The 25,990-nt window shown below is 39.7% G+C and overlaps 1 protein-coding gene across 5 annotated transcripts in view; it reads right to left on the reverse strand.

The window, feature by feature from the left end:
• Positions 1–6,325: 6,325 nt before the first annotated feature.
• TMEM121 (transmembrane protein 121) overlaps positions 6,326–25,990 on the reverse strand; it is a 211,553-nt gene continuing 191,888 nt past the window's right edge. For all 5 annotated transcript variants that reach the window (XM_075191887.1, XM_075191885.1, XM_075191884.1 and 2 more), the window contains one exon: positions 6,326–9,608. In XM_075191887.1, coding sequence (XP_075047988.1) covers positions 8,068–9,006 — 939 coding nt within the window. In that variant the 5' untranslated portion in view covers positions 9,007–9,608 and the 3' untranslated portion in view covers positions 6,326–8,067. The remainder of the gene's footprint in view (positions 9,609–25,990) is intronic.

Below are 25,990 nucleotides of genomic sequence, written 5' to 3' on the forward strand. Positions count from 1 at the left end.
TCACAACAGTTGGCCAAATCAAGAACACTCTCGAGGAGGTAGGTGTATATGTGTCAAAGTCAACAATCAAGAGAAGACTTCACAAGAGTGAATATAGAGGGTTCACCACAAGATGTAAACCATTTGTGAGCCACAAAAAAAGGAAGACCAGATTAGAGTTTGGCAAACAACATCTAAAAAAAACATTACAGTTCTGGAACAACATCCTATGTATGTATGGCTGCCAATGGAACTGGTTCCCTTGTATTTATTGATGATGTGACTGCTGACAAAAGAAGCAGGATGAATTCTGAAGTGTTTCGGGCAATATTATCTGCTCATATTCAGTCAAATGCTTCAGAACTCATTGGACGGCATTTCACAGTGCAGATGGACAATGACCCGAAGCATACTGCAAAAGCAACCAAAGAGTTTTTTAAGGTTAACAAGTGGAATGTTATGCAATTGCCAAGTCAATCACCTGACCTGAATCCGATTGAGCATGCATTTCACTTGATGAAGACAAAACTGAAGGAAAAATGCCCAAAGAACAAGCAGGAACTGAAGACATTTGCAGTAGAGGACTGGCAGAGCATCACCAGGGATGAAACCCTGGGGTAAATGTATTAACCTCCGGATTGCTGAACTCCTGCGAGTTCGCCGTCTTCAGCGCTTAAATTTAAAGCGGCGCTGCCTTGTAAAGGGAAACTTCCCTTTTCATGGCAGCGCCGCTTTAAATTTAAGCGCTGAAGACGGCAAACTTGCGGGAGTTCAACAATCCGGAGGTTAATACATTTATCCCCCAGCGTCTGGTGATATCTAAGCATTCCAGACTTCAGGCTGCAATTGCCTACAAAGGATTTGCAACAAAGTATTAAAAAGTGAAAGTTTGATGTAGGATTGTTTAGTTTGTCCCATTACTTTTGGTTCCTTAAAAAGTGGGAGGCACATATAGAAACTGTTGTAATTCCTACACTGTTCATCTGATTTGGATGTAAATTCCCTCAAATTAAAGCTGAAAGTCTGCAGTTAAAGCACATCTTGTTTGTTTCATTTCAAGTCCATTGTGGTGGTGTATAGAGCCCAAAATATGAGAATTGTGTTGATGTCCAAATATTTATGAACTTGACTGTATATTGGTTACCTTTAAACTGACTATGGAATGGTGTAGGGTTGTTATTGAAATTTGGTGATTTTCTGGGTGTTGTTTTTGTTTAGCTACTTCTCCTTCTTTTGCTTTTGGTTACAGTGTGCTTGCCTACAGTAATACTGAAACTATTGTACCATCCCTCTCTTTGCCTGTGTGACCTAGAAAACCTAGTTACCAGTTTACCTAAGTAAGCTCCTGCCCAAACACCCTGGTATCCTGACACAGGTATCTCATGCTTTCCTTTTGGCAAAGGCTTCATGTGTAACTTATCACAAAGTTTCATGCAGTTCAAAGCATACCTTCCAGTTTAATAATCTCATAGGAGGACTATCTATATATATATCTACTCTCAATTTCTTGAGATCTTAACGTAGATAGTATCGCAAAAATATCCAAGGGTCATTTGCTATTGGGGCATCAAAAAGGGTATTTAGAAGGCTATGTACTTTGTCCCAAAAGGGAGTTATTACAGGGCATGACCACCATATATGAACAATAGTGATTCTGTGGCCATAGTTTCTCCAGCAGTCAGATGGGACAGAGGGAAACATTTTGTTGAGCCTAACTGGAGCAATGTACCACCGATAGTACACTTTGTAGGAGATTTACTTGATCTAAGCTGAAATGGAGCTCTTGGCAATAACCATTTTCATGTCCTTACAATACAGAGAGTATTCTATTGACAATATACAATACAAAGAATATCCTAGTGACCACCATAAATAGCGCATTCTATTGATAAATATACAGTACAGTGAACATCCTTGTGAGTATTCTAGTGACCAATATACAATACAAAGAATATCCTAGTGACCACCATAAATAGCGCATTCTATTGATAAATATACAGTACAGTGAACATCCTTGTGAGTATTCTAGTGACCAATATACAATACAGAGAACATCCTAGTGACTGCCATACAATACAGAGAGCATCATAGTGACCAATATACAAAACAGAAATCATCCTAGTGACCACTATGCAGTGCAGAGAGCATTCTACCAAACGCCATAGAATAGAGAGCATCCTTGTGACCACCATACAATACAGAGAGCAAGAACCCTTCCCTTGTTCCCTAAATTATGCCCCATCAACCCTCTTCTTGTTACACATTGTACCTTATCATAACGCCTCAGTGTGGACTCCGTTTTGCACAAGATCTGCGTCTCTCATCCACACTCATTACATCCTCCCATTCCCGATTACAGGACTTTTTCCGGGCTGCACCCAATCTATGGAATTCTCTCCCTCGCACAATAAGACTCTCCTCTAGTCTACAAGCTTTCAAGCGTTCTCTGAAAACCCACCTCTTCAGACAAGCTTATTCTATTCCTCAACCACCCTCTTAACCTCACTACATTACCCTATTACCACCTGTTATACAACTACCCATTGACCAACATTGTTGTGTGACAGTATCATTTAGCTTATGAGTCACTTTTACCTTAGCAGTCTGGCTGGGCCGACTGCAAATGTAGACTTAACCTCATGTGTCAAACTCCCATTGTCCAATAGATTGTAAGCTTGCGAGCAGGGCCTTCTCACCCCTTTGTCTGTTTTACCCAGTTTGTTTATTAGTTTACTATGTTTGTCCCCAATTGTAAAGCTCTACAGAATATATTGGCGCTATACAAATAAATGATGATGATGGATTTTCCACATATCATGCCTAACAAGCATTTCTTCCCTATATCATGCCTCTCCATATTGATTATCAACTATATCATGCATCCTCTTTATTAATCCCCCCAGTATCATGCTGCCTTCCTGTATTGAGTCTCTCCATATCATATCACCTCCTGTATTGAATGCTCCTCATATCATGCCGACCTATATTGACTGTCCCATACTATGGCACCACCTATATATGTTCCCCATAATATGTTCCCCTATATTGACTCTCCCCCATATTATGACCTTTCTATATATGTCCCCATATCAGGCTCCTATGTATTAACGTTTCCCCCATATAATGACATATTGATCCACCCCATATAATGCAGCTTCATGACCCCCAATTAATTCTCCCTGTCACTCACCGGACTGTGAGTGCCATTTCCCGTGTGTTCAGGAACCGTGGCCGCCCGCCATCCTGAGGGTCTGCGCATGTGCAGCCCTTATCAAGCCTTCAATACCTGTTGCTTTTAATTGATTGGATGATCAGGCAACCCTCCCTATTTAAACCACCTGTGATCATTACCTGGTTGCCTGATCTTGGAGTCTCATTCCCCATGAGCCTCTGAAGGTGTTCCTATGTTCCTCGTGTATTCAGCTTCTGCTGATTTCTGTTTAATGCTATTGTGGTTGCCAGACCACTTCAACTCTCCTGGGTTCATCGTGCCTGCACTCAGCTGATTCCTATCCGCTGCCTCCGTTACTACTACAGAGTTCCTGCTCACTTCAACTCTCCTGTGTTCATCGTGCCTGCACTCAGCTGATTCCTATCCGCTGCCTCCGTTACTACTACAAAGTTCCTGCTCACTTCAACTCTCCTGTGTTCATCGTGCCTGCACTCAGCTGATTCCTATCCGCTGCCTCCGTTACTACTACAGAGTTCCTGCTCACTTCAACTCTCCTGTGTTCATCGTGCCTGCACTCAGCTGATTCCTATCCGCTGCCTCCGTTACTACTTCAGAGTTCCTGATTGTCTCAACTCTCCTGTGTTTATCGTGTTCATCATGTTTCCAGTTTCACTTACTACTGCTTCCTGAGTATTGCCTTTTTGATTCTGGATTACCTGCCGTGCGCTGCACCAACCTGATTACCGCTTCCACCCTCCAGTGGTCTCTCCTCCTGCCGGCCTTCAGCCTTCAGGTATCCCTGCACGTCGCTCTGACAGCCTGCTCTCCTGAACCGCGGTATGCATAATTTCCATTGACTTTGCTTTTGTATTGCATTTCCATCTGGACTGAGTTGTGTTCTTCTCCGGAGCCTCCTATCCACTGAAGCTATTGTTACCATTGAATTTGTTTTCTATTGCCTGGATTGCTATTGTGACTTTGTATACTTCAAGCAGCGCTGGTCAGTTATTGTTGTATTGTGGATATCATCGTGGGATCAAGTTCTGTGTGCCCCGTGTATACTCTGCTTTACATTCATCTCCTCGTGCCCCTCCTCACATATATATAGCTGTGGTACAACTTGCTGATGCAGACCACTGACTCCTGTTCCCTGTGACACCAGTTTCAAGTATCCTCTCACATAGCAGTGGTACAACTTGCTACACGCAGACCACTGACTTCCCCGTTACCTACCTTCACCTGGATTCCATTCCTTCACTATAGACAGTGGTACAACTTGCTATACACAGACCGCTGACTCTCACTACCTCCTCGCTACTCCTGGACATTCCTCCTCACTATAGCAGTGGAACAACTTGCTATACGCAGACCACTGACTCTCCTCACGTTTCCTTGTCCATCTGGATCCTCGTGTACATTCATCTACTCATTACCAGTTGCTGCTAGTCATAGACTTTTCTTGAGCATTCTCTCACCATCTGCTGTTTCTCCTGTTCCATTGTCACCCTGCTACCAGAGAACCATAATACCAGCTATATTACTCTGGTAAGTCCATCATCTGGTGATATCCTGGGCAAAGACTCCTAGTGCCCGTGACACTCCCTATAATTGTGGAGAGTGTCATGGACCATCAGGTTTCTGGTAGATCGCAACAAAGATCTCACTGTTAGGTTGGGTACAGACTACAGTGTTTTCGGCTAATAATCGGGCCAATCAGACGATAAATGATCAGTTGGCCCGATATCACATTACTGTATACCCTGCAACAATGAAAGATTATCGTTCCAAAACCCATTCTTTCCTTGAGTGAGATTTTTTAAACCAAACTAAAAGTCTTGTTAAATGATGGAAAGATGTCATTCCAATCCATGGGTGTGCAGAGTCAGGATCTTTTCAGCCAATGGTTATGACAGATGAAGAGCACAGATCTGACAGTAAATCATGTAAAACATCAATAGTGTGTACACAGGAATTGGCATACTGTTGCTGGTGAAATTGCTAAAAGTATTGCATTACTACAATTTAACTAAATTGTGAACCAAGCCTAAATCTCTCAAGATTGTAATTTCCTGATCTCACTGGCTAAATTTAGAGCTCATATGCAATGAGAGACAGCCTGGTAGCAAATCTGAATGCAGCTATCACATTCTGATTTATTGCCAGGCTGCTTCTCATTGCAGGTTCACTGTAGAGGCAGCCCCTGATGAGTGCAGGCTGACCAGATGCCTCCCGCTCCCCGTTACTTTTTAAAAATCATCCAAAAAAATTCTAATAAAGTTATAAAGTACATCAAGTGGATCCTTAAGGCCATCAGCCAACCAGGAATAATCTTGGTATGATTTATGCCCAATCTGCCCCTGACAAGGCATTAATTATAAAACCACATTTGTTGTTTTGCATTTCATTGACTAGATTTCTACATTTGTTTTTCAATTACATAAAGAAAGATGCTTTCAGACCACTTTTAAACATCATATATTGAAAATCTGCAAAAACATAACAGTGAATTAAAATATTGAATTACAATGTTAAATACAAAAGAAAACCCATATAAAATATTAAACATATAACCTTAAAACAACAGAAAAAGGATAAATGACATATATTGTTTTAGGTATAACACATTTTAATACTGTATGACAGAAATGTTTTCTATTCACAGGTACATATGCAAATGTTTCCACACTGTAAGATTTTTAAAAACAACTATGGGCAAGTCTATTTTCCTTTCCAATCCTTATTTCTTTAGCGTGAAAATGCTGTAGATTTTGTCATTGCCTATTGGGACTTTTATTTGTTTGGATATTGAATGCTAGATTAGTTTCCAGTATGGGAATCAACTAAATGTATTATTACATACAATATGCAGAAATGAAAAAGCTACACTATTTGTGTAAAAATGGTGGCCATATGTTTTTGAAGACCTTCCACCTCCCCTAGGCCCCTTCTTAAGGTGCCATGTTTAGTGTTATCAAACTAATAGGAGGAAATTGGGCTAGTGCTATTTTGGTTACAGAGAGCAGCATAACTAAAGCAATCTCTATAGAGCTTAGAACTCAGAGGAAATATTTTTTTTTTTGGCAACATTGGTTTAATTATGCAGCAACTAGATTTAGTAACTACTGAAGATAAGATATATATATATATATATATATATATATATATATATATATATATATATATTGTTCAAACAACTGTGTCAGTTTAAAACAGATGTAATTAGTGTATTGTACTCTAGGTACTGTTTAGGGATGGCGCCAGTCTCTGCAGGTGTACTCTAGTGATACATTGGGGTCAGAAATAAGACCTCTTCAACATGTTGCTCAGATAATTTCTATTTACATCACTGTCTATGGTTGAGCTTCCTATAATGAACACCAGCCAATCTGTGTTTATTATAGAGGGAATTCAACTAGTGCAATAGCCATACTTGTGGCTCCCTTTTAGTTTCCAGCAGTGGAATAAACACTTGAGCAGCAGCGGTGGATCTTGAGTTGAGTACTGAGGTGGGCATGTTGTCCTAACATTTAACTGCATATAATGGCAAGAAACTATACATTACTAACATGTTGCAATATATAATGCATGGGATGTTATAACAACCCCATGCTGACCTGGGGTTATATATGGTGGGTATTGGGACTATGTGATTGTAGTGACCAAACATGGATCTGTAAACCATGGGTATGTGGGATTGTATGTGATAGATATGGGGCAGAATGTGGTGGATATGAATGCGCTGGACAATTGGCAGTTTATGATGGACATGGGGCTACTTTTCTACCATTAAAAGTATTCACCTTCTCTTTGTACTATACGGTGACCTATATCCAGGCCCGGCGCTCCCATTAGGCAAGGTTAGGCAATTGCCTAGGGCGCCGGGACCTGCAGGGCCCCTCGAAATTAAAAAAAAAAACGGAAATCCACGGGGAGGAGAGGAGGGAAGGGGCTATTGAATCTTACCTGCATGAAGCTGCTCCTCTCTGCTCTGTCTTCTCCCCTCCGCTCATTGACAGTGACAGGCCGTGATGATGATGTCATCATCACGGCCCGACAGTGTCTGTGAGTGGAGGGGAGAAGACAGAGCAGAGAGGAGCAGCTTCATGCAGGTAAGTTAAAGAAAGACATGGGGAGTGGTGGGGAGGGAAGCGCAGCAGCGATTTTTAAAGGGGGGGGCGGCGATTTTCACACTGTGCCTAGGGCGCCAAGGACCCTAGCACCGGCGCTGCCTATATGTGGTTACATTACATTTATCTTATTTTAATGTAGCATGTACTAAGGTTTATGCATTAAACACACATTGAAAACCAAATTCAAGATAGCAGGTAGGTTTTTGTGTTTCAATTAAACTGAAAATAATTATAATAATTAATAGCATACATTTTTCTTTTTGTGTTTGTTTTGTTTATTTGAGTTGGCTGGAAAAACACATCAAAATGCCAAATATCAGCCTATTAGTTAACATTTGGGTATTTTTTCGCTGTATAATATAACAAGGACTGTACCTGAGATTAAGGGACATTACTTTTCTTAAAATATTTTTTGTGCAATGGATAAAATTCTTATTTTAAAAAAAACTACAGACAGAGATGGGCAAATTATTAGTATACATATACAGTACATTGAATACATGTTATTTATTTTTTATTCTTACAACATTTTAGTGCAAAATATTATATAATACATTACTAATATTATATAATATTAAATAATATCACAGCAGATATTTTATGACTAAAAAAGATGTAGCAACATTCTTGAAAATGTATTTACATGGGAAAATGTACTTACATTTGCTAAATGACAATGTTAACTTGTAATTTGCCCATCCCTTTTAGTCACATATTCAATTATTATATTTCTTTTTATAATCAAATCAATGAAAAGTCATTTAAACAAAAAAAAAGTAAACGTTGTCATGTATCCATCATTTCCCTGGATGGAGACTGCTCGTGATTAACACCCTGTGTATTGTGAATTGTCTGGTTATGTGAAATTGAATTTTGTTGCAGTTCTAAAGCAATAGTGTTTTGTGGGAATTCCTTAACTTGTTTTTTGTATTCCAAGAAAGTACAGACCTTAGAGGCTATTGCAATAATATTTTTGCCAATGAAGATAGTGGAAACTCTACTGTCCTGAAATAAAACCATGTTTACAACTCTAATAAAAATAGTAACAATGTTGATTGTAACAAGACTTAGCACGGGGTAAAGCATCATCTTCTGTGGGGCAATATGTTCTCCTTGCATGCTGATTTCACTCAAAGAGACACAGGGTAGAATTAAAAGTAGAATGTAGCAATAGAAAAACATAAGCCCCTCTGCCCATATGGGCAGTCCAGTCTTGTGTGGCTCCCATAAATTAGCTTGAATATCCAAAATGTCAAGTAAATCAAGAGCAACCCAAAAGAGACGACCTCTCAAGTCTTCCTTTTTCCTGAATGTTCTTACATACTCCATGCTGTCTAGTGACACAAGGACCAAATATAGTCCTGGAACAGAGATTGATAAAAGCAATGTCAATGCCTTTCTAGCTACTGTATCAACGTTTTTTTTATCAGCCTTGTAATTTTGAAATATAAAATATAGTTTAATTTCTAAAACAAATATGTATAGAAACCACAAAATCATTGCATATCCTCTTTTGGCTGTTTTAACTTCGGCTCCAACCCAAACAGCAACATAACGCAGAACGATTAAAAAGCAGATGTCACCAACCAACACTATAATGCATACTCCAATCTTCCTGGGGCCTTGGTTCTGCTCCACAAGGTAGGCATCCATAAACGCCATGCTTGACATGATAACAATTGTTGTAAGACACACATGACGCTTGTCTGGAGGTGGAAGGACCATTTTTTGCCACTTTACAACAGGCTTTCATGAACAATGTACAACTGCTATGCATTAAAAACACATGTCAATTTACTTATAGCTAATAAATGCCGTGAGACATTGATGCTGTATTTACTTTTGTGGTAAAACACTGGGTGATTCCAGCATTTCAGTAAGTTTTATATTTTATATTCCATTTACATATGTTTATTTTATAATCCCAAATCTTCAGTTTTTCTTATATGATTTGGTTGTGGCTGAAAGCTTGTGCAAGAGCCCACTATTAAACTTTCTTTTAAACAATCCACATAAAAGGATGTGAGTCTTGGTATTTAAAATGTTACTGCATGATATTTTTTGTTGTTGCCTTTGCGAAGATATAAAGGATTACATGAAGTCATTTGACATGAAACTGTACATGCTATTTAATTGCTGGAATTAGAAGTTAAAAATGTAAAGTGATGTGATCTTGATTGGACTTCAAGAAAATTGTCATTAAAGGCTTAGAAGTGATGATAGTTATCAGCAGATTATTAGAAATTCTTGGCTACTAGTTTTTCAGATCTTGATGCAAGACTTCTGTTCATATTTTCAAAAATTCACATTCTTAATATTGCTGGCCTCTGAAAGACAAAACAAACATGATCAATTCAAGATAATTTTGACAGCAATATTCAAGTCAGAACAAACTAAAATCCACTCTAAATCCACTTTATTCTCTAAATGTCATACTTTCTGAATTTATTTCATATAATTGTTATGGATCCAACACTTTATATCCCTGGTGGGCCCCACTGTCTTAGGCCCCCACCCCTAACTCTGATGATGCCATTGTTTTTACCCCAAAAAATGATGGTAAATCTAATTACTGTGCTACCGTAAGCGCAGGAGCCATATTTCCTGTGTTTTCTATTCGAATGCGGTCAAGGGACTTGGATCAGCCTCCTGACCACTGTGAAAAGAGTGATGGAAATATGGTAGCAAATGACTCTGACTGCTCTGAGTTCCCCTGACTGACTGATAAGAAAGCGCAGGAAATATGAAGGTAGCCAAGGCGCACTGTTGCCACAGTTGTTCAAATTATAATTTTACTTTTTTTTTAACTTCACCAGTGATTTTGGTTTTTACACTTATCTCCATAACTCCTGCTGGAGTGTGGTCAGGCACCACACTCACAGCAGCAGCAGAAAGGTGCTTGAGGCATGACTGATGCTGCAGTTATAGGTAATTACCAGTCTCTCCTTCAGTCTCTGTTAGTCTATCCCCTTCTCCTGTCTTCTTTGTGTGTGTCTCTTCCTTTCTTTCCCCTGCTTTGTGTGCCTGTTTCTCATTTTGTATGATCACCTCTGTCTCCCCATCTGTCTGTTTGCTCCCCACCTTTGTGTCTTTTTGATTCTACATTTTACATTTCTACATTCCCCCTTTATGTGACAGTCTGTTCCTCTTATCGGGCCTGAGTCATTAAGGCACAAATACTGAGCGCAGCATTTGTTTGTTTCAATCTACATGTAACTCAGCTTTGCATACTCCAAAGTCAACAAGGAACGGATGGATATCAAGATACATGCGGTGATGATTACAGATGTAGGTTTACTCTGCTCTACTAGACCAGACACTGCAGGACATGTACAATGTGGAATATAAAATCTAAACAGAACACATATCATTTTTTTAATATATATATTCATTTAATTATTATTATTACCATGTATTTATATAGCGCCACTAATTCCGCAGCGCTGTACAGAGAACTCACTCACATCAGTCCCTGCCCCATTGGGGCTTACAGTCTAAATTCTCTAATACACAGACAGACAGACACACAAACTAGGGTAAATTAGTTAGCAGCCAAATAACTTACCAGTATGTTTTTGGAGTGTGGGAGGAAATTGGAGCACCCAGAGGAAACCCACGCAAACACGGGGAGAACATACAAACTCCTCACAGATAAGGCCATGGTCAGGAATTGATCTCATGACCCCAGTGCTGTAAGGCAGAAGTGCTAACCACTTAGCCACCGTGAGCCCCAATTAATGTTACAGGTCAATATTATAGCGATTTGCACAGCGTACATCTGTGTGCGCTCGAGTCTTACTTGGACACTGCCCTACTGTACTGTACTCTACGTGCATCCGCTGATTGCCCACCCCGTTCCCTCCCCGAAATCGTAGCCTGTATTAAGTGCCGTTTTCGCTCGAAGATGACTTGGATGTGGCTGCATACTATTGCTTATCGTTCGGTTCTGAGTATGCACAGATTGATATGCGGATGAAACGTACAAAACTGGCAGATATGTGCCTTAATCACTCAGGCCCATCATATCTATTCCCCTACCATCTTCTACCATTTGCCCCACCACCCACTTTTCCTGTCTTTGATGGAGTCCTGATGGCTCCAAGAGGAAGAACACACACACCAAAAAAATTAAGTATTTTTTCATTTCAATATGTACATATTCTGTGAGAGCAATACTAATAGTGCTGAAAACTCTACTTTCTACTTCTAACGATAATCCATCAGTGGCAAGTTACTTTTAGATATAAACATAGTTACATGATTTGTAGTAAGTAAAGGCGTATAATATGCTACTCATGTGTTCTCTCTCATCTTGGTAACAGGTCAGGTGATACACTCAGCGCAATAGCCTTTGGAGTTGGTTTATTGACAAAGTTCTAGTGAGCAGTAACTTAATGTAACCTGTTAAACAATTGCTTGAATTTTCTTACTTATATTGATCGATGAAAGTGAATTAAATGTTACTAAACATTTGCAATTTGTTAGTACTTAGCACCTTAGACTACTCTCTGCTTGTTTCTAAGCAAATGAGGATTGGTTTATTCAAATAATACTGTGCTTTTACAAAAATTTCAAATATAATTCCACTTTGAAACCGTGTGTACTACAATCCCTCTGGTGGCTTGTCACACCCCTTCAGTGGAGTGGCAGCACAATACCATTGCATACCCCCGATGGACTCTTCATGTCTAACTTCGACACTGAATATATCCACAACAACGTTACATTATTGTCAAAATAGTGCCTTAACATACGATTGCATTATATAATATTGAAATAATATATTTTGAATGAACAGTCTTTTTCCTACTACATTTAAGAGTGTGGTGTCTAGTATCCAAACATGTGGCTATAGCTTCAAACATTACAGATTGTGTTTGCTCTTCACCTTAGTGTGATACAATTTAATAGGGACTTCTTATGTGTTACAAAGTATATACAAGGAAAACAAATGTCATACAGTGCTGGTATTGTTTTCACTGTATCTAGCTCCTATGATATGTATTCCTTCCAAATTAATCCGTACCATTTACAGATTTTATTATTTATATGTTCATACCCCAATTACAAATTAATACATTTAGGAATTTATCTCTCTTTAAATATCACTCATTATGATCAAGTTGGTCATAACCTAACATATATCAGGTATTATGCATAAGTAAGTGCATACTTAGTTCTGCATATAATACTAATCTGTTAAGCCCTGGCTCCTCCGACCATACCCCCTCTGGGAACACCCAGATGGGCTTTTAAAAAGACGGCAAGTATGTGTTACCTGTGGACTCTTTGACAATATATACACATATATACACATATGCACATATATATATACACATATATATATATATATATATATATATACACACACACACAACATATATATTGTCAAAGTAGAATAATTGGATGAAAGAAAGTATATTGATTAATATTTGTTTTTACTGCGCGATTGCTATCAGTACGCCACGTGTCATGACGCAATTGCACGATAAATAATGCACGCATACACTTACACATTCACTTATATATATTTCCAATCCACAGTCGTTTATGAACACCTGTAGCAGAGTGAAATATTATAATGTTATATGCACTTTAGTGAGATCTAAGGTTCAGATTACAGGAAACATATCATGTTTGGTGTCATTCTAATCCCCTATTTATCCTTAGTGATACATTGGTGTTACCAGTGGAATAGTACTCAGCAGAGGTGTGCTGGAAATACAGGGTTGGTGCTTTTGTGATCCCAGTTTTCTGTGTTAGGTTTTCCTTGTTGCGTACTCTGATAAACGCAAGGGTTGTTCAGTTGTACAACAGACTAGAGGAGGTGAGTGGACACAGCCTGTTCAATTTGTCTACGGCCAATAAAATCTCTAGTGGTAGTTGTGTGTTAAGCAAATACTGGAGATGGTCAACGAGGCACTGCCTAAGGATGGGCCAATTGGTTCGGCAAGGTATAATATGTGTAAAAAATATGGTGCATACGCAACGGCGTATTGCGACATATGGGTTAAAATGACCCGAGAGTGTGTGAACCTTTTCCCAAGATTTGTACTTTCAATTCAGAGGCACTAAGTACTGTTAGAGATAAAATATGTTTGATTAGATCAAAAGAACAGAGAATTAAACACAATGACTGCGTAAAACTGTGGCAACGAGAAGGTAACACGTGGCAGGGTAAGACATGCGTACCGGAAGTAAGCGATGAGAAATGAGCGCAAGCGCGCCCCCGCCGCCAAAGGCGGTTGGGGTGGTAAGTACAGCCGATACCAAAAAATGTTAAAAATGTAACTAGTAACTTGTATCCTGAAGTAAGTCATGTTAAAGGTAACGTTTCAGAAGAAAAAGATTAACCCACTGTCATTTCAGCCATTGCCCATGCTAGTAAGATGCAAGAGGCACTGCACGGACAAGGAAAAAGAAGGGTCCCACCAGCAGGGGCAGCGGCTGAAATTGGTGAGAATAATGTAGAAATTAATAGGAGGAAGAACATTCATTGTACTGCAACGTTAATTCCAGCAAGTAGTCCAGAATGCAGTGATTTGATATGTTTACATCCTGGCCGCACAATAGCAGTTCCTAATGGGAAGGCGGACCACAATGGTGTAGTTCTCATAAAACATGTAGCAATGCATTGTCCATGGACTAGATCTGAACTGCATTCAATTATGTCTGATTTCCTAGATCCTTAACAGATGATGATAGTCAGGAACATATTAAACTTATAATCTCCCAGTTGGCCATATATTTTCCAGTGGTAGTGAACTGGAGCAAAATTTTCACCATCAAACAAAAAGATGGTGAGGTTGCAACAGATTATTTTTTCAGAGCTCTGTCAGCAATGATCAAACAAACTGGGATATCAAATATAAAGAATGACGTGCACCACAGGGAACTAGCTGTTACAGTACTAATGAAGGGTCTCAGGGAGGATCTAAAGGCCAGGGTACAAACCTCTTTACCTAATTGGAGAGGCATGATGGTAGATGCTCTTAGAGAGTCTGCGTGGAGCATGACAAAAATATAGGTAAAAATAAAGAAGCACAAAGGTTAAGGATGGTAAGTATCCAGGCTTTAGAAGGACTGCACTCATGACCACAGTATAATAACACTTATTATAAGGAAAGGAAGCAACATGAGTTGAGGAAGTGTTTTAGATGCACTAAAACAGGACACTTAGCAAAGGACTGTAAGGAAAGAACAAGAGCGGAAGCAAGGAGATTGTCCATATTGAGCACCTGTTCCAGCAGCCCTAAAAACTCACTAAAATGATCGGATTTTGGGGAATCCACTGGATGAATCGCTTCCAAATCTGCTGTTCTGAGTTTCTCTCATCTCATTCTCTTTTCAGGACAGTCAATTCTTTCGATGGTAGACAGGTGATAGAGGCTGGTTCAGGTAGTGATATTGAGAAGTTGGGGATGAAGGAGAAGTGGGTAGCACAATTGGTCCAGTCAATTACTCTATTTAATTCAGGGGTAAAGGAAAATTTGGAAACCTTGGAGTTTGGAGAAAACGCGAGGGGCTATTGTTTGAGGAGTAATCTGTCCCCAAGTACGTTGACCCCAAAGTTGAGGAGAGGTACATCCAGCGATGACGGTCCAGAAATATTCGGACTTGAGCAGACATCCTTGAGAATGATTATCATTCTCGGCTGGGTAAGGTTGTAGACCAAAAAGTGCTGGGTGTGCTCTCACGTGCCTCAGAGATTATATCGACTAGGACTAGTTCTCTTTCCACTAAATATTCCTGAGGTACCCAAATTATGAGGTGGGAGGTCACTAGGGGAAAGGTAAGACAGCTAGGTCCCTTAGTTTGGAGTCTCCCAATATTTGGCAAACTGATCACTGTTACAAGGAAACTTGAGCATTGGGAGACTGGAAAGAATTAACAGACAATAGCCCGCCCCACAAGTGTTGATGAAAAGAACTGATGACATTATTAGGCTGTATGTACTAACTCAAGCTGAAGGAGATCATATATGACATTGTTGATAGACATAGGATGATGTTATTAGTGAACATGCAGTGTTTAAATGTTGTCTGAGCTTAAAGACATGAAGAACTGTAGTAGAATATTTTATATTGTTGATACATGTTCTATCGTACCTTGTACCATTCCAAATAATGCATTACATGTTTTATTGCACCCATGAAGGGCACACAAAAGGTTATCTCCAAGCTCCAGAGGTATACAGTCTATACATGGTAACCTGTCTGGGATCTACAGACAGCGTGGTCATACACCAAGGGGGACTTACATTACAGAGCAATGACACGTGGTACTAAGATCCTGCATATAAAATCTTTTAGGTGATAGTTTATTGTACTATCAAAGGGTGGAACTGTTGAAGTCGTATAATTGGATGAACAAAAGTATATTGGTTAATATTGTTTTACCGTGCGATTGTGATCAGTATGTACGTAACACGTGCACGGCGCGATCGCACAATAAAATACGCACGCTTTACACTCTCACTCACATTCATTTATTTATATATTTCATATTTATAATGCTTCCATTCCACAGTGTTTTATGAGCAGATGGCATTTAGTTTATAGATAATATATATATATTAAGGTTATATGTACACTTTAGTGATACTTAAGGTTCAGTTTACAGGAAACATGTCATGTTTAGTATCATTTTAATCCCCTATTCATCCACAGTTGTCCGGTTCATTCGCCGAAGGGATTGCACATTGCATACTTTAGTTAGCGATGTTAGGGATTAAATGTTTAAAATGTTACTGACTGTGTATTGTGAATAGACTAGCTTAAACTGGTTTCTGGGCGGGAGAATCATCTGGAATGTTGACCCTCACCCTTGGAGGAAGTTGTTTGAACTGGCCTATGACCTGTTTACACTGGACCCTCTTGAAGTCTGGACCTATAGAAGCAAGCCACGTCATCTGTATTGTTTTCCCTGTAACATTGTGTGTATATATAAGAGCTCCCTGGGACCAGCTATGCCATTCATTCTCTGACCACAGTATTCTGGAGTGAAGTACTGTTCTAGCTGGATCCAGTAGAGTGCGCAGCGATCGCAGCAGTATGTATGTATCTTTGGTATCGACTGTACTGTATTATAATTATGTATTGAACTGCTAAATTTTGCATCTGCTAAATAAATTGTTTGTGCTTTGGAAACACAAGAAATCGCTTAGACAATGCTTATTGGAAAATGATAAAATGACTTTAATACCACATACAAGCTCTCCCCAATCATCCCCACGATCACGCCTCATTCAGTAAGACCTCCACATATATTGTGGTTACAGGGAGTTCTGACTCTTCATATAAATCATGCATGTTCAACTTTAAGTCCCTTATCATGTATGTCATGCCTGATGCTGAATTTTCTCTGAATACCATGCAATCTTTTCTGTTAATGGCATCCATTAATTTATTATTTTGCTCAATTGTATGTGCCTTGTAATGTACTGTTTTCATGTATGTTACATATGTCAGCTGCCATGGAATCTGTGGCGCAATAAAAATAAATGATGATGAACCATCTTGAAAATAGTCAACTTCTGATTTGCATGCAAACATTTTAGAGAGTATATATTTGCTGTATTTGCCATTTCATACTGCTTTTAACGTTTTTATAGATAAATGCAGCTGTGTGTTTTTGCTTTGTGCATTTGGGAGTTCATGCGGTGCTATTTAACATATTCTCTTTAAAATTCCATAATTATTTTTAAAATGCTCTATTAATATGTACATTCTACTAATTTCAGTGCATGCTGAAGGGCAACCTGAGCAGAAAGTAAATATTTTAATGTCCTGGGCTATAGAGAACACTGGTGACTCCGTATCTTTATGGCACTGCCAAGGGGACATGGTGCGTTGAGTGTCTGGAATTGGAGTAGAAAAGTTGTGGGAAAATTGTAGAATTATACTCACTGTTAATTTCCTTTCCTTGAAATACTCCAAGGCCCAAACAAAGGGTTAATTCCCTACCCAGCTGAGTGTAGAGAGGAAAAAAATCACCACACATGTAAGGTATATAAGGTGACTCATTGTCCGCATTGGTGTCTTTTAGTAACCTTCCAAGCTGTCCTTCAAAATGTAACTATAGAAAATAGGTGGGAAACATAGGGCTGGCATGGAGTATTTCAAGGAAAGGAAATTACAGTTGAGTATAATTTTCCAATTGTCTTTTTCCTACTTCATGGCAGTCCACACAATGGGATGTATCAAAGCAGTATAAATAGTAGAGATGTTCACTAACCCCCGTGTTTTGGTTTTGGATCTGGATTAAGTTTGTGTTTTGGCAAAACCGCCCTCATGTGTTTTGGTTTTGGATCTGTATTTTTTAGAAAAATTATTATTATTATTTAGAAAAATATGCTAAAATCACACAATTTTGCTCTTTTTTGTTCCTACATTATTATTAACCTCAGTAACACTATTTTTCAGCAATTTCCAGTCAATTTTGACCACCTGACAGGTTACAATATTATTTTCATACACTTTCATACAAAGACTGCAGCAAGCTGGCTGGAAGCTAGGCGACGGAGCAACGACACAAACTCACGGCAGTTCATAGCACATGTAGTAAACATTGCCACACAGCAGTGGCAAAAAAGAAAAGTGGTGCAAGATGTCCATGGGCATCCCATCCACCCATATGGTAAAAAGCTTTAACAACCTCACACAGAAACAGGAGGGGTAGCAGGAACAGTTTAACAAAGCAAGCACTTCAGCGACAAGGAGTGCAACTTTTGTGGCTGAAGTGCTTGGTTTGTTTGGGCCCCCCACAAAACAAGCTAATAATGGGCTTAAGGCAGCTAAGCTAACAGTGCTGTCAATGAGCTCTATAGTGGCAAGATATTGTTGTCATCATCTTCAGCCTCATATCATCATCCTCATACAATATTAATTCATCCCCGCTGGAAACCACATTACAGAGGTCTCTGTAACAAAAATTTAAAAAATAAGAAAATATAAAAAAAAACAAAAAACGTACCTTTTTAAAGAAAAAAACTCCTCTGTAATAAAGGTGACATTTTATAGTAAAAAACATAAAATTATCAACATGCCATTATACCCAAAATATTAATAAGCATTCCAGCATCAGCTAGCCTCTTGCTCTCAGCTAGATCCCACCACCTGCAATCTACAGTCTCGTCATCTTTACCCTCATCTTCACCCTCAGTGTGTACATCATCCTCACACAATACTAACTCATTCCCGCTGGAATCCACCATTACAGAAGTCTCTGTACTTTGCTGTAAGTGCCTGCAAAGGCCTTCCTCGTAGAATTTGTAGTTCATTTTGATGAACATCATCTTTTCCTCATTTTTAGGAAGTAGCCCTCTATGCCGATCGCTGACAAGGTTCCCGGCTGTGCTGAAAACACTTTTAGAGTACACACTAAAGTGTAGGCAGCTTAGGTATTGCACAGCAAGTTTGTACATGGGTCTCCGAATTGCCTTTTATCCTCCCAGTATCTAAAAGGACTGTCTGAGGTGTCTAATTCTAAGCTGTCATTAAAATAATCCTCCACCATTCTTTGATTGTTGATAGTAGGATCAGGTGGAGTTATGGCAGAGGTGCCACAATTTTTAGGCAATATTTTTAGTCCAAACTAGGGGGTAAATGTATCAAGCTGAGAGTTTTCCGGAGGGTTTGAAAAACCAATCAGATTCTAGCTTCCATTTATTTAATACATTCTACAAAATGGTAGCTAGAATCTGATTGGTTGCTAAAGGCAACATCTCCACTTTTCAAACCCGCCAGCAAACTCTCTGCTTGATACATTTACCCCTAGATGTCAAAATGTTCTGCTGACTCATCTGCATCATCCCTGGGTCTCTTGGAAAAGCTTAATTTTTTCATAGTAGCAGTAGCTGGAGAAACTGAAGGAGGGGATGCTATAGTGTCACGTACCACTTCAGCTGTCAACTTGCTCACCAGGGGCCTGATTCATTAAGGATCTTAAATGAAGAGGTATCTTATTTCAGTCTCCTGGACAAAACCATGTTACAATGCAAGGGGTGCAAACTATTTTTCTGTTTTGCACATAAGTTAAATACTGACTGTTTTTTCATGCAGCACACAAATACTTGATAGCTTATTTGTACACTGAAATTTAAAGTTGATATTTGTGTGCTACATGAAAAAAACAGTCAGCATTTAACTTATGTGCAAAACAGAAAACTAGTTTGCACCCCTTGCATTGTAACATGGTTTTGTGATCTGGGGCACTTGGAAAGAAAGAGAAAACATAGCCCTTAAACCTGGGATCAAGCAAAGTCGGTAAAATGTAGTAATCCGATTTCAAGATGTTGTTAACTCTTCGATCCTGGCGAAGCAAATAAATAACTTCAGTTACAAGTCCGACATACTTAGCGTAATTGCTTTGTTTCATCTCCTACTCCAATTTCTGAAGCTGCTTTTCCAAAAGTCCAATTAAGGGAATCACTTTGCTCAAGCTAGCAGTGTCTGAACTCACTTTACAGGTGACTACTTTGAATTGTGTAGCACCTTGTACAACATGGAAAGAATTTTCCACCTGTTACGCTGACGGTCTGTTCACAAACTCAAAGAACTAGTTGTCAGAGTTCTTCACCTTTAGCAGCAGCCTTTCCCATAGAGCTTTATACGCTCACCGGTACTTAGATGCCCCCAGGACTTAACTCCAGATGTAGTGCAAGTTTGTAATACAAAACCGTAGTGGCAGGCCAGGAGGCAGCGTAGATGGCAGCGGATGGTCAGACGAAAGCCGAGGTCAGAGGTCAATAGCAAGCAGAATAATAAGATAACACGCCAAAGGTCAGGGTCACAGGCAATACAGCGGGGTCAAAGGTACAGGCAAAAGGGTCAGGGTCACAGGCAAGGTCCAAGGTACAGGCAGGGGTCATACACAGAAGTTCAATCCAGAAGGTATACACCAAACACAGCACAGGAGCAAATGATATGGAAAAAATGGTCCCCTATGGCGCAGGTGAATAGATAAAGATGTGAATGATGTGGTATAAAGTGCAGATATTGTGTAAATCAATAAGCATAAAGCTTGACAAACGTCTCCTTACATAGGGTGACGAGTGGTCTCAGAGTGAAAATGCTGGATGGATGATAATATGGTATAATCAGCATTTATTGCTTAGCGTATTCGAACAAAAGCTCAGCAGGTACCTTGCTGAGAGTATCAAAATACATAACAATATACATAACAAGCCGTGAAGATATTCAATAAAAACATGGACCATACACAGTATTAAACTAGACACAGCCAAAGGAATAGTTGTCCACTTGTTACTCTGGTTAGTGCATTATGAAGTATGCAGAGTCCATATGAATAAAGTCTCTTTAGAGAGAGTGGATCCAACAAATGACATTGGCATCCATAGAAGATCCAATAGAGCGGATGCACTCGGTCCAGAAGTAAAAGTTTGTGGTTCAACAAATAAAGGACTTACCCTAAGAAGGGATAATAGCTGGGTCCTATTTCATAGCCTTTCTGTATCCAGTAGCGTGGATGGTGATGAAGCGATGTGTAGTTCCCTGCGAGGACGGAGAGGTCGCGGCCGCAACTCAATCCAAATGCGCATGCGTCCGAATGGGAGAAAATCCTTTCCCATAGCGGTAAGAGCGCCACGATACGGAGAGTATGTATAGACGTGTACCCAACGCGTTTCGCCGAGCAGGATTCCTCAGGCATAGTGGTAATGCCTATAACTTCTTCTGGAAGGTATATATAAGGCGCCCTTTTCAGTGATAGGTGGATCTTTCAAGTCCCCTATTGGTGCTCATGGATGTAAACACAGTCAATGGTCTAATGAAATTGAGAGATAGTCATTGTGGGCGGAAAGTTGTACAAATGTTACCAATTGGTCCTACAGTATGATTGATGTATGCAGTGGCCAATGGTGGGTGTCACAGGGAAAACAAACATCGCAAATAGAAATGAATTAAACAGCGAACTCCAGCAGATCAATAAACAATGCAGAGTATGTTCTGAGGCTCAGTCTGATATAAGGTAATGGTACAAAAGAAACAAATGATTTTGAATGTATATAGATGCGTTTTTTCTTTTTCTTGCGGGGAGGCAACAATGTTGACTCCTGGTCATAGTCCATAAATATACTGCTAACAGCAAATGGCCAGTATTTGACATACATGGATATAAAGATGACATTGACACACATGAGTCAAATAGATGCATATGTCATACACGAAAGACACAGGCTGGTAGGTATTGTGCAGAATAATCAGTTCACAGGGGTATTCATAAGAAATGGCCCAGCTCAAAGTCAATATTCAGGCCCTGTGGTGTTAAAGATTTGATACAGTAGATCCATTCAGACTCCTTTTGGGAAATGGTCTTAACGTAATCTCCGCCCCTCCATGGCTTAACAATTTTCCTAATTGCCATAAATTGCAATAGGGAAGGATCTTTAGAGTGGTGAGTTGCAAAATGTGCTGGGACACTATGTGTATCGAGGCCCTTTTTGATATTCCTATGGTGTTCAGAAATCCTGACACTAAGTTTTCTAATCGTCCTCCCGACATATTGTAAACCACAGGGGCATTCCAGGAGGTAAATCACCCCTGTGGTGTCACAGGTGAGTCTACTTTCAAATGAGAACTTTTCTCCAGAGACATTGGATTGGAATGATACAATCGGTTTGGTACAGTTGACATGGCTGGTTTTACATGCACAACATCAATGGCAGTGGTAGAAACCCTTCTCTGTGTCTTTTAGCCAAGTCCCTACCGCAGGGGCTGTTCTAGGAGGGAAGTACTGTTCACTAATTGTTTCCTCAGGTTGTTTGCTTTCATGTAAATAAATTTAGGGGCTGCTGGGAGAATCTCTTTCAAAGTGGTATCCCCCAGGAGTACATTCCAGTGTTTCTTAATGATGCGTTCTATTTTCTTTGAATCAGAACTGAACTTGGTAATAAATGGCATGGACAGAGGTTCGGGTTCTTTAATATTGGTAACAAGAAGGTTTTCCCTTTCAGTGTGTTTAATGGATACAAAGGCTTCCTCTACTAATTGTGGTTGATAATTTCTTTCAAGGAACCTTTCTTTGAGAACATTAGCCTGCAAAACAAATTGTTCAGGTTTAGAGCAGTTTCCTCGAATTCTCGTAAACTGGCCCTTTGGAATGTTGCGTATACAGTTATTATGGTGGTTGCTATCAAAAGGGATGAAGGAGTTAGAATCGACCTCTTTAAAAAAGGTTTTTGTTTCAATCTGGCCGTTATCGATATAGAGTTCAAGATCGAGGAACTGGACTGAGTCTTGACTAGTATGGGCAGTGAAATGAAGGTTAAGGTTATTGAGGTTGATGTACCCCAAAAATAGGTCTAAATCGCTCTTAGGGCCAGTCCAAATAAAAAACAACACATTCCATCCCCCACCACCTGTTTCTAAGCTCATTCATCCCAGACTACATCACCCTACAGAGAGACACTCTACTCCTGATAGGAGAAAACATTCACATTACTCTACTACTGACCAACCATCCCACAAATCACCTTTGATTAAGACTTTACCCCACAGGGGTCCGTAAAAAAGGGTCTATAAACCTTTGAACCCAAAGAATATTTACAGTCCATACAAATCACCCATAAGGAAGAATACACATTTCTCTAAAAAGGCTTGGTAAGGGCTCCAAAAGGGAAAAGATTCCTACAATAAAGAGGTCAGTAGTTTGCAGCTAGGACTTCTCAAAAAAATAGAACTAGCGGTACTTCATAAGGACCCCCCAATTGATCTAACTTCCACTGCAGAAGAAAATCTTGACATTTTTTTAGGACTAGCATTGAAAGCCACTCCCCAAAAAGACCAATGCTCAACGGATCCCACCTATCAACTCGTGGGCCACCCCCACCACACCAGAGATTCACTAATACACACCCCAAACATAAAAAAGAGAAGAAAACCATCAGAGGAAAGCGAGGAGAAAAGACCCCTGGGAGCAAGGCCGAAAGTAAGAAAATAGTTGCCAATAATAGAGGGATTTTCAATCTTAGTAAAGCTACACTTACACAACCAGAACTGGGGGTCCTAAGAAAAGGCCTCAAGTTTGCCCCTGATCAATCTCTCAATAAGTTCGAAACATACATCAATTTGCTCAAATTTATACTGAAGCTTACCCTGAAGAATTTTTTTAGCCAACCCAATAAGAATGTGACCTTCTCTTCATCTAAGGATACTGAGATGAAATTCCAACATACCACACTAAAAGAAAAATCTAAATTCTACCCAAGTTATCTGAAAAGGCCCTTTATCACCACTTTTCAAAAGTTGGTAGAGAAAGATATCCAAGATTTACAAATTACTAAAAAACCCTCCAATCTTACTCGGAAAGAGAGGACTGCCATCAAGGAATTAAAAAACAACTCCAACCTTATTATTAAACCAGCGGACAAAGGGGGTGGGATCACTATCTTAGATAAAGATCTGTACCTTGAAGAATTAAATAGACAACTCAAGTATACTAGTACCTATGAGCTACTCCCTAGTGACCCTACCACAAAATATCAAGATGAGCTATTACACCTCCTCAAGCCAGCCTTTCAAAGAGGCATTTTTAATAAAGCCGAGTACGATTATTTATATATTCAGTTTCCCAGGGACCCAGTCATTTACCACCTGCCTAAATTACACAAAAATTTGGACAAACCCCCGGGTAGACCCATTGTCTCGGGTATTATGTCCCTCACCACTCACCTGTCAAGTAATATCGACTCCTTTCTTCAACCCCTGGTAATCAGACAAAGAAGTTATATCAGAGATACGGGACACGTGCTGGAATTCCTAAACCAATGTTCAATGGGAGGATGGCTATTATTTGGCCACCTGTGACTTCACCTCCCTGTACACCGTGATTGACCATCAGGCAGGGTGTACCCATGTCAAAGACATTCTTACTAAAGAATCAGGCATCCCAGACCTGCAGATTGACTTTATTATGGAGGGAATCTCCTTCATTCTGCACCATAATTATTTTTGGTCAGAGGGTGACTTCTACAAACAGGTTTGCGGAATTGCTATGGGCGCGAAATTTGCGCCCAGTTACGCAAACCTGTTTGTGGCCGCTTGGGAAACTGCCACTATTTGGGAGAACAATCCCTACGCTCCCCATATCCTTTTCTGGCGTCGCTACATCGACGACGTCCTTTTTATTTGGAGCTATGAAGAGCGATTTAGACCTGTTTTTGGGGTACATCAACCTCAATAACCTTAACCTTCATTTTACTGCCCATACTAGTCAAGACTCAGTCCAGTTCCTCGATCTTGAAATCTATATCGATAACGGCCAGATTGAAACAAAAACCTTTTTAAGGAGGTCGATTCTAACTCCTTCATCCCTTTTGATAGCAACCACCATAATAACTGGATACGCAACATTCCAAAGGGCCAGTTTACAAGAATTCGACGAAACTGCTCTGAACCTGAATCATTTTTTTTGCAGGCTAATGTTCTCAAAGAAAGGTTCCTTGAAAGAAAGTATCAACCACAATTAGTAGAGGAAGCCTTTGTATCCATTAAACACACTGATAGGGAAAACCTTCTCGTTACCAATATTAAAGAACCCGAACCTCTGTCCATGCCATTTATTACCAAGTTCAGTTCTGATTGAAAGAAAATAGAACGCATCATTAAGAAACACTGGAATGTGCTCCTGGGGGATACCACTTTGAAAGAGATTCTCCCAGCAGCCCCTAAATTTATTTACATGAAAGCAAACAATCTGAGGAAACAACTAGTGAACAGTACCATCCCTCTTAGAACAGCCCCTGCGGTAGGGACTTGGCTAAAAGACACAGAGAAGGGTTTCTACCACTGCCATTGATGTTGTGCATGTAAAACCAGCCGTGTCAACAGTACAAAACCGATTGTATCATTCCAATCCAATGTCTCTGGAGAAAAGTTCTCATTTGAAAGTAGACTCACCTGTGACACCACAGGGGTGATTTACCTCCTGGAATGCCCCTGTGGTTTACAATATGTCGGGAGGACGATTAGAAAACTTAGTGTCAGGATTTCTGAACACCATAGGAATATCAAAAAGGGCCTCGATACACATAGTGTCCCAGCACATTTTGCAACTCACCACTCTAAAGATCCTTCCCTATTGCAATTTATGGCAATTAGGAAAATTGTTAAGCCATGGAGGGGCGGAGATTACGTTAAGACCATCTCCCAAAAGGAGTCTGAATGGATCTACTGTATCAATTCTTTAACACCACAGGGCCTGAATATTGACTTTGAGCTGGGCCATTTTTTATGAATACCCCTGTGAACTGATTATTCTGCACAATACCTACCAGCCTTTGTCTTTCGTGTATGACATATGCATCTATTTGACTCATGTGTGTCAATGTCATCTTTATATCCATGTATGTCAAATACTGGCCATTTGCTGTTAGCAGTATATTTATGGACTATGACCAGGAGTCAACATTGTTGCCTCCCCGCAAGAAAAAGAAAAAACGCATCTATATACATTCAAAATCATTTGTTTCTTTTGTACCATTACCTTATATCAGACTGAGCCTCAGAACATACTCTGCATTGTTTATTGATCTGCTGGATTTCGCTGTTTAATTAATTTCTATTTGCGATGTTTGTTTTCCCTGTGACACCCACCATTGGCCACTGCATACATCAATCATACTGTAGGACCAATTGGTAACATTTGTACAACTTTCCGCCCACAATGACTATCTCTCAATTTCATTGGA

This window comes from Mixophyes fleayi, chromosome 12 (genome assembly GCF_038048845.1).
Source record: "Mixophyes fleayi isolate aMixFle1 chromosome 12, aMixFle1.hap1, whole genome shotgun sequence".
Taxonomy (NCBI): Eukaryota; Metazoa; Chordata; class Amphibia; order Anura; family Limnodynastidae; genus Mixophyes; species Mixophyes fleayi.